General features: G+C 38.0%; 1 protein-coding gene and 1 long non-coding RNA gene across 4 annotated transcripts in view; one reads left to right on the top strand and one right to left on the bottom strand.

Moving 5' to 3' along the window:
• Nucleotides 1–1681: 1681 nt before the first annotated feature.
• On the top strand, nt 1682–17224 carry Gins4 (GINS complex subunit 4). Of its 3 annotated transcripts, none has more exons than XM_076853818.1 (8): nt 1682–1855; nt 2593–2707; nt 8131–8217; nt 9021–9134; nt 13396–13493; nt 13656–13744; nt 16669–16759; nt 16854–17224. In XM_076853818.1, the coding sequence occupies exons 2-8, from the start codon at nt 2612–2614 to the stop codon at nt 16948–16950; spliced, it is 672 nt and encodes a 223-aa protein (XP_076709933.1). In that variant the 5' UTR covers nt 1682–1855; nt 2593–2611; the 3' UTR covers nt 16951–17224. The 3 variants fall into 3 exon arrangements, with proteins under 3 accessions (XP_076709933.1, XP_076709932.1, XP_076709934.1); XM_076853817.1 differs by having other exon boundaries at nt 1682–1859; XM_076853819.1 differs by having other exon boundaries at nt 1696–1710.
• Nucleotides 10533–18020, bottom strand: part of LOC143397602 (uncharacterized) — a 28359-nt gene continuing 20871 nt past the window's right edge. Inside the window, exons 3-4 of the long non-coding RNA XR_013091180.1 lie at nt 12763–12831; nt 10533–10645 (exon numbers count right to left, since the gene is read on the bottom strand). This is a non-coding gene — a long non-coding RNA (uncharacterized LOC143397602). The remainder of the gene's footprint in view (nt 10646–12762; nt 12832–18020) is intronic.

The following is an 18020-nucleotide window of genomic DNA, read 5'->3' as shown; positions in this document are numbered from 1 at the left end:
TGTTTGTGTTAATGATATTTATGGAAGAATGGAATTATGATCAAAGACCAGTGTTCTAGTCATCTAATGCTCTGTAACAAACCACTCCAAAATATGGGACCTTGGAACTACATTTATTTTGCTTGCAAATCTGCAATCTGGCAGAGTTTTGCAGCTTATCTCTGCACCCCTCCATGTTACCTGGAATATTTTCAAACCTGAAAGGTAGAATCATCTGAAGGCTCAGTCAACTCAAACATCTGGATAATGGAATTGCTGGGGTTGCTGGGCGTCTGGACTATAGGGTTCTCTCTCTCTCTCTCTCTCTCTCTCTCTCTCTCTCTCTCTCTCTCTCTCTCTCCTTCTCCACAGGGGCTCTCCAGCAAAGCAGCTCTAGAGTAGCCAGACTTGTTCCCCAGTGACTAAAGAAAAAAAAAAAAACTGGGTGGAAGTTGCATGGCCTCTTATGACTTAGTCATAGAAACCATGAAACATCACTTCTGCCAGAGGATCCTGGTCAAAGCAATTGCAAAGGTTTTCCCATAGTTAAAAGGCAAAAACAGGGCTGGGGGTATAGCTCAGTAGTGGAGTACTTGCCTAGTAGGTGTGAGGGCCTGTGTTCAATCCCCAACACCACAAGAAAAAGAAAAAAAGACAAGAACATAGACTCCCTACCTCTTCATGGAGACCTATCAATGTCACACTGTAAGAAGGGCTTGTGGGAGAGATCTATATCAGAGAAGCTATCTTTGGAAAATTCAATTTGCCACAACTGAAAACTGCTGTGTTGTAAAATCACTGAAACAAACGAACCTTTAAAAAGTCATCTACCTGTCATTCACAAAACACATTCTGTAAGACACAGTGCAAACAGTTCCCTTCTCTTGGAAATCCTTCTTCCACAGCACCATGTATATATGCCTACTCTCTCACCTGCCATATTCTATTGTGATGTTTATAATATGATTGTAATCAGGCAGACACTATCAATTTGTCAATCAGTCAATCTTTTTTCTAGCTAATCAATATGACATAGGAAAATACCCAAAGAGTCTTCAGATTGATGGGAAAGAGGGCCATCTAGGGAAGCCAGAAGCTTGCACAGGAAATAAAAGCAGAGAGAAAAGTATCAATTCTGACAAAAAACAATGACATCACCCGAAGGAAAAAATATATAGTACTATCCTTCTTTTCCCCTACACGTCAACAAAATCAGTCACGCAGCTGAGATGAAAGCATTATCTAAAGCAATGCTTCTCAAACCTCACCTGGATCTGAATCACCTGGAGGATCTGGAAAAACGCCCCAGAGTTTCTGATTCAGTAAGTTTGTGGAGCCTGAGAACCTGCGTTTCTCATAGGTTCCCAGCTGTTGCTGGCCGTCTTGCGTCACTAGCCTAAAAATCTGGGTTCAAGAACCATTAGGGTAAAGTTTTAGAAAAACATGTGCTCATCACAGCTAAAGCCCTGGCAAAGACTAAGGAGCCCAAAGCACTGCGTCCCCTCTGGGAGACCCTTGGGTTTGTCCGCCAGAACTGCGGACCAGAGAGTCAGCCTCCGTCAGGGCTCTTAGACTTTGAGCGAATCCTCGTCCCGCCCCCCTGTGGGCGGGGACAGGGAATGCCTGTCTCTTTTCTCCGCGCCATGATTGGTTAGCGCCGCCCGTGCGTGGTGACGTTCTGCCTGGGCGGAAAGTTTCTAAAGGTGGCGCGGGAGCTGGGAAGCTCCTTGGGTACGTCCCGGGAAGGCCTCAAACGATTCGTTCTACTGCCTTTAGGTTTCCGGGTGCTACTTGGGAGACCCCCAGCTGCTTCCCCACGATCTTCGCGTTCCGACCTCCTGCTTCTCTGGAGTGTCTCTGCTTTCTGAGTCCCCGAGTGGGTATGCGAGTGGGACCTCTGTGTATGTGTTGGGGGAGGGGATGGTCTGTACTGGTGACACCGAGAAAAGTGTGGAAGGAATATGTTCTCAGTTTCCTTGGGGCGCCGGGGAGTTATCTCCGCTTCACCATCCTCTCTCTTAAGGGGTCACCGACTAGTCTCATGTCGCTGCACCTTGTGCCTCTGGGAAATTTTACAGATGTGGAAACTAAAGCTTAGGCATTGATTCTCCAACATGTTTAAGTGCGGGCTGCGAGTCAAGCACTGTGCTGATTGCACAGGCTGTACAGGTGATTGTATACCTAGTGCTTGGAAATGCCAGGCACTGGACAGATGCGGATTCCTACTTCAACTAAAATGAATACAACCACGGAGGCAAAGGACCACTAAAGGGAAGACCAAAGAATAATTACCGTTTAGTGTGAAAGGTGTTTAATTCAAGGTATACGTAGTGGAAGCAGTTTTAAGGGAGACCTCTTTGAGAAACTGATACCTAAGATTTGAAGAAAGAGGCAAGATATTAAAAAGTCAGTGTGAGATCCCTAGCCACCTCCAGTGGGCTCCTACAAATCCCATAAATTTTTCTCATCTTCAGATACCTAGTAGCCTATTCTTGCAAATGGAAAACACCTTTCCATTGGTTCTTTTAGTGTTATTGTTTTAGTGTTATTTTAATGTATTGTTTTGTTTGTTTGTTTGTTTTGTTTTGTTTTGTTTTGTTTTGGTGTTACTAGATTTCTGGTTTCAGAGAGGATGGCAGAGGAACTGGATCTAACAGAACAAGACTCTGATGGGGGTAGTGAAGAGGTGGTCCTAACTCCTGCAGAGCTCATTGAAAGGCTGGAGCAGGTAAGCATTTCAAACAGAATCTCTTTGTTCCAATTTTAGGTTTTAAAATTAGATCAACTGTGCAAGTGTCACTGATTAGAAATATGAGGAAATGGAATTCTTGCACAAAAATAGAAAGTAGAGGACATCCTCTGTTAGAAATCTCATAATATCAAACCAGATATTCAAGGGAGGTTATTAGGGGACATCTTTGGGTATGTTTCATAGAACATTTCACAAAGATCTACTTAGTATTTACAGGGACTGTAGAAGTGTACTTTAGACTTTTAAATTCTGCACCCAAGTCACTTGAAGTACCTCTCCTTTCCCTGAAGAATGACTGAATTAGCCAGAAAATGCTGAAATACCTTCTTTAAGGAAAAAAATGGTCATATTCTTTCTTTTCCTCCCATATATTTTCTTGAGTCATACTCTGTAGTTCAACTCTTTAAGATAATTTGAGTTATTTCTTTCTAATTAAATGTCAATGATTTATTGAGTATTTTCTGTGTGCTAGTAACTGTATTAAGTTCTTTACAAAGATCTTCTCATGAGCCTCTGGTAGTTTAGGAGTTCTGGTAGTTAGGAGTTAAATCCCTTCATGCTGTTAGTCTATTATGTGCCCTTAAGCAAGTTATATAGCTTGTCTCAAGCCCTTTCCTTAACTATAAAATAGAGATGATAGTAGTAACTACTTCATAGAGTCATTGTAATGATTAACTGCATACATATTGTCTGATACATGAAAAACCCTCACTGAATTGTAGCTCTTAGTAACTGTATTCCTTACCCTTTGTGGCAAGTATTATTATCTCCATTTTACAGATGTGGAAACTAAAGTTTAGAGATGTGAAGTACTTTAAGCAAGGTCACACAGTAAGACCACAGCTAAGACAAGAACTCAGATCTCTCTGACTCGAAAACATGGTAGGGATTGAACTCTGGGCCTTATACATGCTAAGCACGTACTCAACCAGTGAGCTACACCAGTGGTCCCAACCTGTGCTGTGTATTCACTGCACTTGCTGCCTTACTCTTGCCCTCTCTCTTTAACTGCCTTTCCAGAACTCTCTCATGTTTAAAAGTTTAGTATTCTTCATTCTTTCCTGCCATATCATGAGTGACAAGCTGTATGTGTGACTCTGGGGATTAAATCCAGGGCTTCACACATGTTAGGGCAGGGCTCTACCACTAACCTACACCCTTGGCCATTTGCAGGGATTCTTAAAAATCTGGTTTTTTTTTTGTTTTTTGTTTTATTTTGTTTGTTTTGTGGTGCTGGGGATTAAACCCAGGGCCTTGTGCATGCAAGGCAAGCACTCTAACAACTGAACTATATTTCTAGCCCCTTAGTCTGTTTTTATGTCACAGAACATTTTCAGAGGCCAGTAAAAATAATACGTATATATATATAAAAAAATATATAAAAATGCACATAGATATGTGCCGAAGCAGAATTTTGCACATTGTTTCAGGGGTTTTCATTCAGAATAAGAAATCAGAATGGCCAATAAGCATATGAAAAACATTGTTCAAGCTTTTTAGTAATCAGAAAAATGGAAATTATGGGGCTGGGTTTGTAGCTCAGTGGTAGAGCACTTGCCTTGTACCTGTGAGGCCTTGGGTTCAATCGTCAGCACCACATAAAAATAAACAAATAAAAATAAAGATATTGTGTCCATCTCAACTAAAAAAAATATTTAAAAAAATGAAAATTAAAATCACGATCAGAGATCATTTCATACCAGTCAGATTGGCACAGATGAAAAAAGGTACAACCATTTGTTTAGAGTTCACATGCTCACAAAACTATTATTTAAGGCAAAGCTTGTTATCTTGGGTAATGCCATTTGTACAGTAATATGCTACAAGTACCTCACAGTGTTGATCCTTCCACCCTTGGACAGCCAGAGCCCTAGGCTGCATGCTCTTTTTGGTAAACTCTGGCAAGAATTTAGAATAAATTGCAACCTATGTACTTCAGTGGAGGTGCAAACTGGTACAATCTCTTTGGAAAATAATTTGTTACTGTCTAGTAAAGTTGAAGATGCAGATTCCTTGTGGCCCAATAACTCTTCCAGGTATGTACCTAGAGAAAGCTTCCACATGTACACTAGGAGATGTGCACAGTATGTTCATAGTATTGTTTACAATGGTTAAAAATGAAAATAGCCCAGATATTCATCAACAAAACAACTGGTAAAAAATTGCACATTGGGAAAAAAAGAAACAATAATGAAAAAGAGTAAAAGACCTTCTGCAGGACTGGGGGTATAGCTCAGTGGTTTAGCACTTCCTGGCATGTGTGAGGCCTTGAGTTCAGTCCCCAGGATCACAATAAATAAATAAGTAAATAAATAGTTCATCATCTGGGAAACCTTAAAAAAAAAAAAAAAAAAAAAAAAGAGCTTCTGCAATAGTATGGATAACTCTCAGGAAAATAACTTAGAACAATAAAATACAAGTTGCATGGGCTGGAGTATACCCTAGTTGTAGAGCACTTGTCTGGTGTGCATGATGTCCAGGGTTCCACCTCCAGCACTGGGGAAAAAAGGGAGGGAGGAGAAAAATACCAGTTGCAGAAGAAACCATTTGTTTAGAGTTCACATGCTCACAAAACTATTGTTTAAGGCAAAGCTTGTTATCTTGGGTAATGCCATTTATACAGTAATATGCTACAGGTACCTCACCGTGTTGATCCTTCCACCCTTGGACAGCCGGAGCCCTAGGCTGCATGCTCTTTTTGGTATCCTTAGGGACTCCTTGGAAAGCAGCCTGAGGACAGCAGGATCTGACAGCACAGCTACAACTTGGCAGTGCATATGAGTTGTATCTTTTGCTTGATGTTCTCTTGCAGTGTCCCAAGTGCTGCCAAGGAGGTGATCCACAACCTGAACATGCTGCTGCTACTGTAGCAAATAGAAGCACTTGTGCTGTGTAGCACAGTCTAAAAGAACAATCTGATGGGGCCACTGATGAACATAGCTCTAGGAACATATATGGCATACTGATGAATGCCTGTAAACAGTGGTTTAAAAGGTGTTGCCTACAGTGCAGTGTTTCTCCTTTTAATGATTGTATTAGTTTGCTAGGACTACATAACAGAGGTTGGGTGGCTTAACCAACAGAACTCTATCTTCTCAACTCTGAATACTAAGATTAAGATACCAGGATAGTTGGTTTCTTTTGAGGCCTTTCTGCTAGGCTTGAAGATGACTCTCATGTCTTCACATAGTCTTGTAGGTTACTCTCATGTCTCTCTTTTGTGTGTGTCTGTGATAAAATTTTCTGTTCTTTTTTTTTTTTTTTTGAAGAGCTATATGTTTATTTCATTATAAACATCATGCAATATATACATAAAAGTTTGTTGCATAAATATTTATATTTTTAATTTTATCCATTAAAATTATTTAAATTAAAAAAGCACAAAAATTGAAACAGGCTTGTTGTTGCTATTGCTAAATTCATAACATACATAAATACCAAAAAATATTTGAACTAAATTCACTGATAAACTTTTTTTAAAGTGGTCTACCTTGTTGCTTTACAAAAGTTTTTCTTATATCACAAATTTTCTATTCTTACAAGGATACCAGTCTAACTGGATTAGAGCCCATCCTAAGGACATCATTTTAATTTAATTACTTTTTAAAAAGACCCTGTCTCCAAACACAGTCATATTCTAAGGTATTAGGAGTTAGAAGTTCAACATATGGATTTTCATTTCTGATGATTTTGTTTGATTTGCAATTCTGGGGATCCAACCCAGGGTGTCATGCATGCTAGGCCAGACCTCTACCACAGAGCTATACTCCAGACAACATATGATTTTTGGAGGGGGACACAGTTCAACCATAATGATGATAAACAGGCTGTTAAAAATTCTGCTCAGGGTTGTGTGTGTGTGCCTCAGTAGTAGAGCACTTGCCTAGCATGTACGAGGCCCTGAGTTTTGATTCTCATCACCAGAAAAAAAAAAAAAAAATTGGCAGCAGGGGCAGAGCAGGAACCAGATATAGCCACTGCAAACATAGAACCTGATTATTTTTTTAAAGACCATGAATTCAAACACAAGTTTTTCACTATAAACTTTGGAAAGATTTTATTTGAAAATTTTATACTACTAGAAAAATTTCTCTAATGATGATATTATCATAATTTCACAATGTAACTGAAAGATCTCCCCAAATTCACTTTATTTTACCCCAGTGTGCTATACAAGGATTATCACTTTCTTCCAAAGCACTTCCCAGTGCTTTTATTAAAAGGCTGGGAAGAACATGTATTGATGCAAACAAATGTAGTGAAACTATAAAAAAAATTAAGCACTAAATGTCAGCTAATGATTATCTTTAAGGAAATAATCATCACACACAAGGACTTTTAAAATAATGACACTATTCTGTAATAAAGTTATATACACACAAATGTTGATATCATTTTTCTTTGTGTTAAATATTTCTTTTCTGAGGGGGTACCAGTAGTGCAGTGTTAATATATTGCTTCACATGCACAAGGTCCTGTGTTCAATCCTCAGCGCATGTGTGTGTACACACACACACACAAAAAAAATTATATAGCTACAAAACTTACAGAAGCTCAAGCACTTGAAAAAAAAATTATTACTGTAGCAATACCCAGCATTTAATAATGTGTTGTAATGATGGTAATTGGGAAAGCAGAGACTCAGGACATCAGAAAAAAATAGGTTGAGTCTGGTTGACATGTAATTCTGAGCTATGCTAAAACTCAATTTCCTGTAATTGAAAGGTAAGTATAGCTTTCCTTGGTCACTTATGTATATTTCAGTTCTCCAAGCCTTTGGTAATCTGCAAAGTGTACCAAGCAGCTGGTTCTGAGTCGTAAATTAAACACTTAACCTCATGCTCTAAAACCTTAATAAATGACTTATCCATTTCTATTGTGATCCTTTCTACTTTGGAGCTATTAGTATTATAGCCACTTCCTCTCAGATATTATAATGATGAGTGAAAAGTATTTGTAAAGTGCACAGAGCTTTAGGAATGAAGAGGTGTAGATTCACATAAGGTTACTTGTCTCTTAAAATAGGTGACAGTCAGTGCCCCCTGGTGGGAGAAGTAGCTGGTGAAGAAGTAGAAATGTGTTAATGCTACTTGATGACAGTACTGCTAGAACACCAGGTGGCGTTACTCTCATCAAAACTTATGCTGACAACTGAAGTGAACTGATTTTTTTGTTATTTTAATAAAAGGTTGTAAGCACAGCCTTCCCACTAAAAGAAAACATAAAAGAGCCATCCTTAAACATACTTTGTCTTCAGAGCATTCCTAATATTTCCAACTAATATGCAAATAGCTTTCTTTGTTTGTGACATCTATGATTTTCATGATCTATGATCTGACCCACTGGATTATTTTTCTCCATTATAAATGACCCTCACATTTCTCTACATTGTTTTTTAGGCTTGGATGAATGAAAAGTTTGCCCCTGAACTGCTAGAAAGCAAGTCTGAAATTGTAGAATGTGTCATAGAACAACTAGATCACATGGTAAGAATTGCTTGTCTCTGGGTTACAAAGGATGAGAAAATTAAAACATAGTGAGAGATTGTAGTCTGATTTAAAAAAAAAAAAAAACCTGTTTTGTTGGCTATATTGGAGTTGGTTACTTATATTTACAAAACATGAAAGTTCCTGTCAACGTCCTATGAACGGTCTAAAGACCTGTCATTGTTGATCCCACATTTCCACATGAGAAGAGTTGACCAGAGCGGGCTGTTACCCACTTCTATCAGGCTCTTCTATTTTCCACAATCCCTGACTACCCTCCTTGCTCATTTCCTTTACCTGCCTGACCTCTACAACCATTTTGAGTTTATGCTGCTTTGCTTAGGTGATCTGGGTTTAAGTATTATCAACTTCAGAGTAGTTTTAAAATGTGATTATTCTACAGTTTCTCAACTGGTATTTATACTGCTTTATAAAGCTTTTAGGCATTCCTTCTATGTGCTGTAAAATTTCCTTTGTGATTATATTGGAGTTCAGAGCCTTTGTGGCTGGCCATATTCAGATTCTATTCAAATGGTTACTTTCTAAAAGTAATTAAGTACTGATTAAACTTTATATATAAAGACTGTAGTCATATATTATTTGTATAATTAAAAGATTATGCATGAGGCCTTGAGTTCAATTTCTATCACCCCTCAAAAAACTTGAAAATAAGAACTCATGTATAAGAGTTTTTTGTTTTCCTTTGTCTAAAACAGTCTTTGGGTCCTCAACTTTGCTGGTGTTGATGGTTTTTAGTCTTTGAACATTATGTTTTAAATAAACTTTAGTTCCTCCTTTAACAGGAAGAAAATCTCAAGAGAGCCAAAAAGGGGGATCTGAAGGTCAGTATCCATCGAATGGAAATGGAGAGGATCCGCTATGTCCTCAGCAGCTACTTGCGGTGTCGACTCATGAAGGTTTGACATAGAGATACCTGTAGGCATTAAGGCAATAAAGTTTATAATAAAGGCCCCAGGGAGAATTAGGACAGGGCCTAGGAGTGTCCAGAGCCTGAAGATGCTATTAAGAGCCCAACATCAAAGTAGCCAAAGAATAAGGAAGGCAAGAGATTGTTCTGGGAAATATAGCTGAAAGATTGGATGTACAACCCAGGGACACCATATATATTTTCTAGTCTGTTTATTGATATGTGGATGATGCCCCATGAAGTTACAATGAGGGAGTAATAATGATAGAGTGGTTCACATTGTTTGAATAGGAAATACTGCCTAGAGAAAACTAGTTTTAAAATTTTTTTACATCTGTCAAATGGACCATGAAAGCTTGGTATTCTACTATAGCTCTATAGTCATCTAACTTATAAAAGTGAAATTATGAATATTATTTTGTACGATGTATTTTTTAGCCCTTGAAATTCTTACTTTCTTGAGATTTCTTCTTGTTTCCATTTGTCTAGTTATTAGAAATCAATACATTCTCTTTTCTACATACTCACAATACATGTGAGTGTTTCAGATATCTGAAGACAGCCCACAAATCTCATCCAAGTCTTATCTTGGTTAACTAGTTCAACCATTTGAATCCATTTACTCTCCTGGTCTCTTCTCTAAAAAGATTCATATTTCTCAAATTATACTACATGGAACTAAATAAACTATCCCAGTTGAAATTTGGCCACTTTTGTTAAATAGGATGATCACTTCTGTTACTCTGGACATTGAACTGATTGTAATACCACCACCCATTGTCACATTAGCACATTTGACAGAGACATCATGCAAAGCTCATTCCACACTTATTTAACCCCTTCCAAAATGTTTAAGTTATAATCACCCCTTAGTCACCATCCTGTCTTTGTATGGCTTGGGTTTTGACTCTCAAATGTAAGATTTTGATACTTATTCTTCTTAAAATTTACCTTAATCATACAGGCAGTTTCCCTAATCTCTGGATTCTGACCTTATCACCTAATGTATTAGCCATCTCTTAATACTTTATGTCATTAGCAATTTTTATGTATATTCATAAAAAATATCATTCATTAATAAGACTGAGCCAATGTAAGAGTATTTCACCAGAGATTTTACAAAACTCTCTGTTTTGTAAACTCCATACATATATTGACATCTATCCATTGAACCAATTTTTTTTTTCTTTTTTGTGTGCGTGTGTGGTGCTAGGGATTGAACCCGGGGCCTTGTGCATGTGAGGCAAGCACTCTATCAACTGAGCTATATTCCCAGCCTGGAATCAATATTCTGTATTCAACCATTTGTGAACCTCCCAATTTATACTATCACTCCAACCCCAGGTTCGTAATTTGTGTATAAGAGTATCACAAAGACATTAGTAAATAATTTTAAAAGTACATATATTACCAGGCATGGTGGCTCACACCTGTAATTCCAGCATCTTGAGAGCTGAGGCAAGAGGATCAAATTTGAGGCCAATCTCAGTAATGTAGATCCTGTCTCAAAAAATAAAAAGGAATGGGGATGTTAGCTTAGTGATAGAAAGCCCCTGGGTTCAATCCCTAGTACTATATAGACAGATAGATAGGCAGGTATGCATAGATAGGGATGTAGATGGACAGGGAGGCAGATGTGCCTCCTACTCCCAACAAGTCCACTTACCCCCTTTTCTCCCTATTTTGGTCAGGTAAATCATCTTCATGTTAACTACATCTTTTTTATTTCATAAGCCTTTTAAAATTATCCATTCTCAGGCTAGTGATGTACCTCAGTGGTAAGCATATGTGAGGCCCTAGGTTCAATCTCCACTGTCACAAAGACAAATAAGTCTCTCTAAAATTATCCGTCTTAATATACTGCCATTTATCAATGAGAAGGCCACTAGTTCATATGTGAAGATGCAGCACTTTCTTTCCATTTTTGAAAAATCAGGAAATTTTCCTATCTCTAATCTTTCACAGCACCTTCTGATTTTAGTGATTCTTCTAAGATCATGAAACTACACATATTTTAGTACATTAAGTGATGTGGTAGAAATTTACATATGACAGAAAAGGTTTTATAAGCATAAACTCCATACATATGTTAATTTATCCCAGAACATAATTGGTCCAAGCCAAAAGACTTTTACTGTCCTTTAAAAACAGTTAAGTGCTACTTTCTCTTGGCCTTTATTTCCTGCTTACCACTGTCAATTTCCTACTTCCAAAGAACATTTCCTTTGACAAAAATAACAGCACAAACCACAGGCCAGTTCTTTCCCAGTTCTTGGATATACACCATTTTGTAGCTTTTAGCTTTTTGGTTTGTTTGGTTGTAAGATGTTTGTTTGTTTTTCTTAGCATTTTTTTTCAAGCCTTCATTTCTGGTTTTAGTCTTATAATTAAATGTTGTTGTTATGTCTACTTGTGTATTCTGTATACATCTTTACAGTGTTTGTATTTCAGCTCATAGAACACTCTGTGCAGTTATATTAAAATGTTAAGTCATACCTTTTCTTCTTTGACATCATTTACAATTGTATTTTCAGGTTTTCTTTTATGAAAGCCTCCTCCTCTCTTTAACTGTCTTCTTTTTTAGAGCCTTTATCTTTCCTCAAATTTTTGGAAACCTCCTTTCTTAAAGACCAGAGCATAAGTCTTATTAGAAAATATATCAGTTATCCCAAAACCAATAGCCAAAACCACGAAAAAATAAAGGAAGTGTAGTACTTGGTTTTAAGATGTATGATAAAGCCACAGTAATTGTGACAGTCTGTATTGGTGAACCTATGGAACAACAGATCAGTGGATGGAGTGGAGCCAATAAGTATACAAATAATCAATTGATTTTTGATAAAGATGTAAAAGAAATTCAGTAAAGAAAATTTATTTTTTTATTTTCTTTTATTATTGGTTGTTCAAAACATTACAAAGCTCTTGACATATCATATTTCATACATTTGATTCAAGTGGGTTATGAACTCCCATTTTTACCCTGTATATAGAAAATTTACATTTTTAAACAAATGGTGTTGGAATAATTGGATGTCCACATGCAAAAAAGTCAGTTTTCATACCTTATGTAAAAGTTGTCTTGAAATAGAATATACATATATATATATATATATATATATGTATATGTATATGTATATATATGTATATGTATATATGTATATGTATATGTATATATATATATGTATATGTATATATATGTATATGTATATATAAAAATGTAAAAGTATAAATTGGGGGGGGTACTGGGAATTGAACTCAAGAGCATGAAACCACTGAGCCACATCCCCAGCCCTATTTTGTATTTTATTTAGAGACAGGGTCTCACTGAGTTGCTAGCACCTCACCATTGCAGAGGCTGACTTTGAACTTGTGAACTTACTGTCTTAGCCTCCTGAGCCGCTGGGATTACAGGCATGTGCCACCATGCCCTGCCAAAAGTAGAAATCTTTAAGAAGAAAGCATGGTGGAAAATCTATATTACCTTGGGGTTGGCAAAGAATTTTTAGATATGACACCAAAGAAACATCTCAAAAAAAAAAGAGATAATTTAGATTTCATCCAAATTTAAAACATTTATTCCAGGGCTGGGGATGTGGCTCAAGTGGTAGTGCGCTCACCTGGTATGCGTGCAGCCCGGGTTCGATTCTCAGCACCACATAGAAAGATGTTGTGTCCGCCAAAAAAAACTAAAAAAAAATAAATATTAAAAAAAAAAAAACATTTATTCTGCAAAAGAAACCAATAAGATAAAGAAAAAACAAGCTATAGACTGGAAGAAAATATTTGCAAATCATAGAAGTGATAAACAATGTATCCAGAACATATAAAGAACTCTAAAATATCAAGGAAGCAACCATGCAGTGAAAAAATGGCAAATTATTTTAGCATATATTTCATCAAGTAAAACATTTAGGTGGCAAATGATTATGTGAAAAGGTGCTCAGCATCATTAGCCATTAAAGAATGTAAATTAAAACCACAATGATGTACACTGACCAGAATGAGTAATAAACAACAACAACAAAAAGGAGTTTTAACCATGAAGTCTTGCCATTTTGTAAAGTTTTTCCTTTTGTTTATGAGTGTTGGGGTTTGAACCTAGAACCTGATACATGCCAGGCAAGCACTCTACCACTGAGCTACATCCCCAACCCCTTATCAGATTCTATCTCCAACTTCTTTCAGCAAGCAGATATATTTGACATTTGAATCCTGACAGATATTTTCATGGTTTTTGTTTATCCTCACAGATAGAGAAGTTTTTTCCTCACATCCTTGAGAAGGAGAAAATGCGACCTGAGGGAGAGTCTTCCAGCCTTTCTCCAGAGGAGTTTGCCTTTGCCAAAGAGTGAGTGAGCAGGAAGCATGAAACTGCCTTTGTCTTCAGCTTGTAGGCACAAGTTTTGGTGGTTATCCCCACAGAGCCAGAGCCTCATCCATTGCTATCTGACAACCAGGGTGACTCCTACCAGTCATGTGTGCCACAGCAATTTGAATTTGTGTATTTCAGGTACATGGCTCACACAGAGGCCTATCTTAAAAATGTTGCCTTAAAGCACATGCCTCCCAACCTGCAGAAGGTGGACCTCTTAAGGGCAGGTAAGCAAAACCCTGTCTTTCACCAAGGTCAAGGTGCCAGATTATACATCCTAAATAACCTCCAGGTGCCTGAGAGTAGAATCTTCATCTTCACTCTCACAAATTTGAAAAAATAAGAATGTAGACAAGCAGTAAAGAAGAGAAAAGAAGGGTTCTGGTTAAAAAAAAAAAAAAAAAAACAGGAAAAGGAAAATAGCCAGGGGAAAGGTGGCTTGGCCAAATCTCTGGCCCAAGCCCTCACACTGCCCCCTGAAGTCTGCTGAGCTGAGGAAGGAGAGTTAGGCACACCTAACCTTGGATGAAGCAGTTAGGCACCTCTGGCTTACAGGTGAAATCTAAATTCCTTAGTCTTTCCTAATCTGCTGTATCTTGAGCAGGATCTTGTCAGGCAAAATTTCCAGATCCAATAAAAAAGTTCTCCAGGAGATTGGAATCCACCTTGTTCACAAGCTAAGCTTGGTATACTATGGCCACAAGTATGGCTAGGCCTTGAAAATCCATCTCTTCCCTGACCTGACCTGGGTGCTGCACTGGAATCTCTGTGGCAGTAGAATAGGATCTTGGTCCAAGCCACACAGTTCTGGAGGCTGGGAAGTCCAAAATCAAAGCACCAGCAGAATCAGTGTCTGGTGTCATGGAGGTGCTTTCTATGTTTCCTCACATGTTAGAAGGGAAGGGGCAAATAAAATAATCTCCTATTATTTTATTAAAAAAAAAAAAAAACTTGCACATGCTAGGCAAGGTCTATACTCTGAGCTACACCACCAGTCTTCCCTCAGGCCTCATTTGTAAAGTTGTTAATATGGGTCTGGGGTGTAGCTCAGTGGAGTGAAGGCCCTGAATTCAGTCCTCAACACTGAAAAAATTAAGGTCACTAATATCATTTTCTGTGTCCTAATCTCTTTATATAAAGATGCCACTTAGACTGGATTAGGACCTACCCTAATGGCCTCGTTTAAATTTAATTACTTCCTTAAAAGCCTTATTTCCAGACATGTCTTATTCTGAAGTACAAATTTGGGAGAACACAATTTAGTCCATAACACCAGGAGCAAGCCAAATCCCTACCAGATTTGTTGAATTCTGGATCAGTCATTTTGCAAGCCTGCCCAAGGGAAACAAAAAGCCCCATGCATTTCCAGTTCCCTCCTTGGTCAGTCACGGTTATCTACACCTTGCAGGAACAGGAGTAGACCAAGGCAATATTCCCAATCATTTCCTGGTGCTATCTTATCCAGTTGATCACATCAGCTGAGAGACTGCTGATGGGCATGCATATGAATTCCTAGAACTGAATCTAGCCATTGTCCCCAGCACTTCTACTTCACACTGGTGAACACTTCCTAAGATACACATTGCTTATGTTGGATCACTTCCAAGGACAAAAACCAGGCTCTTGGAATTGAAGCTGCATGGCAGAACTAGCCTCCCCTGATAAAATCAGGGTCTTCCTTAATTAGTCTTCCTAAAGCCTCTGGAACATCTGGGCCCCAAGTGCAGAGTAAGGGTAGACTTTTTGAAACCCAAGCTGTGTTTCTAAAATCAGAAACTCCCCAGTGGAGCCAAATTTACTCTGATGAAGTTGGAGTTTCTTTAATAGGCCCAGAGTTCTTAAGCAGCCCAAGGGACCCTCCTTAGAACTTTGGAGCTAGTTTTCCGTAGATAAGGGAACCAAGGGTAGTACGAAACCTAAGAAGGACTCTTAGAATGGGAAAGTATCCTTAGCTTCTCTGGACCCTGCAGTTGATTGAGTCTTCTAGGTACTAATGGAACTCTAGGAGATGAGGAACTAGAGTGGATCAGCCCAGCTCGGGCACTTATTGGAAATGTTGGCTAGTGTAGTGATAGCAGGAGGGCAGCAGTTTCTTAACCTCTAACTGATCAGTGAAAGACCACTTACAAGACCTAACTTCCTTAGTCTAACATTCAAGACTGTCACCATATGACCCAAGCTTTTTAATCTCTCCTTTAAACACTCCCTCCTAAAACTTCATGTATATTCCTTCCTTAGCTTTTGTTATATCCCACAATCCATTAATAATAAATTGAAAAATCTAGAAATAAATAAATAAATGGAAAAATCTAGAAATAAATTGTGTGCCTTTCTGACTAGCATGATGAAATCTCACTTATCAAATCAACTGTCACACACCTCTTGTGTTCAAATAATCCTTACCTAGCAACCTAACACTGCCTCACAATACCTAAGTCGTTCCCCTCACTTTATGTTATCACCTAGGCATTATATCATCTCACAACCTTACAACAATAAAGGTAGATACAGTAGAATAAGATTTTGAAGCTGGGTATGGTGAGACTTCCCTGTAATCCTAGTCACTTGTGAGACTGAGGCAGGAGGATTGCGAGTTTGACGCCAATGTAGGCAACTTAGCAAGACCCTGTCTCAAAATAAACTAAATGGGCAGGGGATATAGCTCAGTGATAAAATCAGGGTTTAATCCCTAGTACCACCCAAAAAGAAAAAATATATATATTTTAAAGGAGAGAGATCACATTCACATAACTTTCATTACAATATAATTGTTCTTGTATTACTGTTAATCTCTTACTGTGTCCAATTTATAAATTAAACTTTATTATACTTTATTTCTATACATATTATAGATATGTATAGTAAGAAATATATAATTTGGTACTGTTCACAGTTGCAGGCATCCATTGAGGGCCTTGGAATACATCTTTTTTTGGATTAGGGGAACCACTAAATAGAATAATTCCCTACACATTATAGATACTTAGTTACTGAATGAGTGTTGGCTATAAGGAGCCAGATCTCTCCTTGTGTCACCCTCTGGCAGTGCTTTTCATCAGGGGGATGTTCGGTACTATTAACCCCAGTGACTTTTCCCAAATCAACCTTGTTAGCTACACATTTTCTGATTGTATTATTGTTTTTCCGGCAGTTCCAAAACCAGATCTAGATTCATATGTGTTTCTGAGAGTGAAAGAACGACAAGAAAACATACTGGTAGAACCAGAAACAGATGAGCAGAGGTGAGTGGTATGTGTCTTTCTCAGTGGAAATACTCCTCGCTATGGAGAACCAGCTTAATCTCTGCAGCTAAAATTTTTTTCCCTCCTTTTTCAGAGACTATGTGATTGACTTGGAAGAGGGCTCACAACACTTGATCCGATATAAAACCATTGCACCTCTCGTTGCTTCTGGAGCAGTACAGCTCATTTAAAAATAAGCATGGAAACATGGAATCCTAGGAAATATTAGAAACCTCTCTTCACTTTGTGCCTAAGAACAATATCAAAATAGTTCTCCAAATAGCAGACTTTTGTCAGCAATGCTGTGAATCACTTTGGCATTGAAATGAAGTCAAGGCAGGAGTCTTAATATTGCTATAACGTCATCCTCATTTCCTGCCATTTTAGACAGTATCAGCAGATGGGGCCATTGCTCTGTTTATTCTGAAAACTAGGCAAATAAATATGCTGTCGCTTTGTGCACTTTTTTCTTTGTGGCTTTTTTGCTGTTGTTGTTCATAGTGTATTCATAAAAAGGCATCACTACCTATGATCAGAGGGATGTATTTAGCCCTAAACTGATGACAATAGGAGAGTTCTTTAAACCTTTCTGGTAAGAGAACTAAATAGATTAAAGAAAACAGCTGTGGTCTACTATAATATGTCATTGGATTGTGTGAACTAACCTTTGGAACCTCCAGTATTGAACTTAAAACCAATTTCTGTCATGCTTAACTGAAAATCACAACTAAACCAATAAGCCATTATTACATTTGAGGTTCATGGCAGAAGGAACCTCAGACCAGTTCTCAGCTAGTGGTTTCATGCAGTGTGATCTGGCTGTTGACTTGCAGCCCTTCCTGAGCCTCAGGCAGCTCTGCCAGGCCAGCCTTCAGCCATCTGGCCATTCTTGGCAAAGTGTCTGAGCAGAGCAGCATCAGCTGTCCCATAATGTGACTTTAGCAGTATCTTTTTTCTCCTTTACGTTCTTCCCTTTCTCCATGGAAATGAATAAAATGGACCTAATGTGAATGAAAAGTCACACAATGATACCTAAAGGCAGGAGATACAGACAACAAATGAATTACGACCTTGAAACCTAATAAAAAGCAATCTGCATTCCAGTCTTTCTTGCTTAATGAAGTCAACAGATTTTCACTTAGATAATATAGACTGGGGAATAATCAGTAGAATATTGCTCTTATTTCCAAGAGAAATCAATAGGTAATAGCAAGGAAGCTTTTATGTGGATAAAAGCATTTGATATTATTCTAGTGCTTTA

The sequence above is a fragment of the Callospermophilus lateralis genome, chromosome 4 (assembly GCF_048772815.1).
Source record: "Callospermophilus lateralis isolate mCalLat2 chromosome 4, mCalLat2.hap1, whole genome shotgun sequence".
Taxonomy (NCBI): Eukaryota; Metazoa; Chordata; class Mammalia; order Rodentia; family Sciuridae; genus Callospermophilus; species Callospermophilus lateralis.
The sequence above is the reverse complement of the archived record's forward strand: the minus strand, read 5'-3'. Positions and strand labels throughout refer to the sequence as shown.

Bases quoted from the DNA above. Each gene is read 5' to 3' on its own strand.
- Gins4 (XM_076853818.1), top strand. From the start codon at position 2,612: ATGGCAGAGGAACTGGATCTAACAGAACAAGACTCTGATGGGGGTAGT. The intron at 2,708-8,130 runs GTAAGCATTTCA...ATTGTTTTTTAG, and splicing joins TCATTGAAAGGCTGGAGCAG to GCTTGGATGAATGAAAAGTT. The intron at 9,135-13,395 runs GTTTGACATAGA...TTATCCTCACAG, and splicing joins TGCGGTGTCGACTCATGAAG to ATAGAGAAGTTTTTTCCTCA.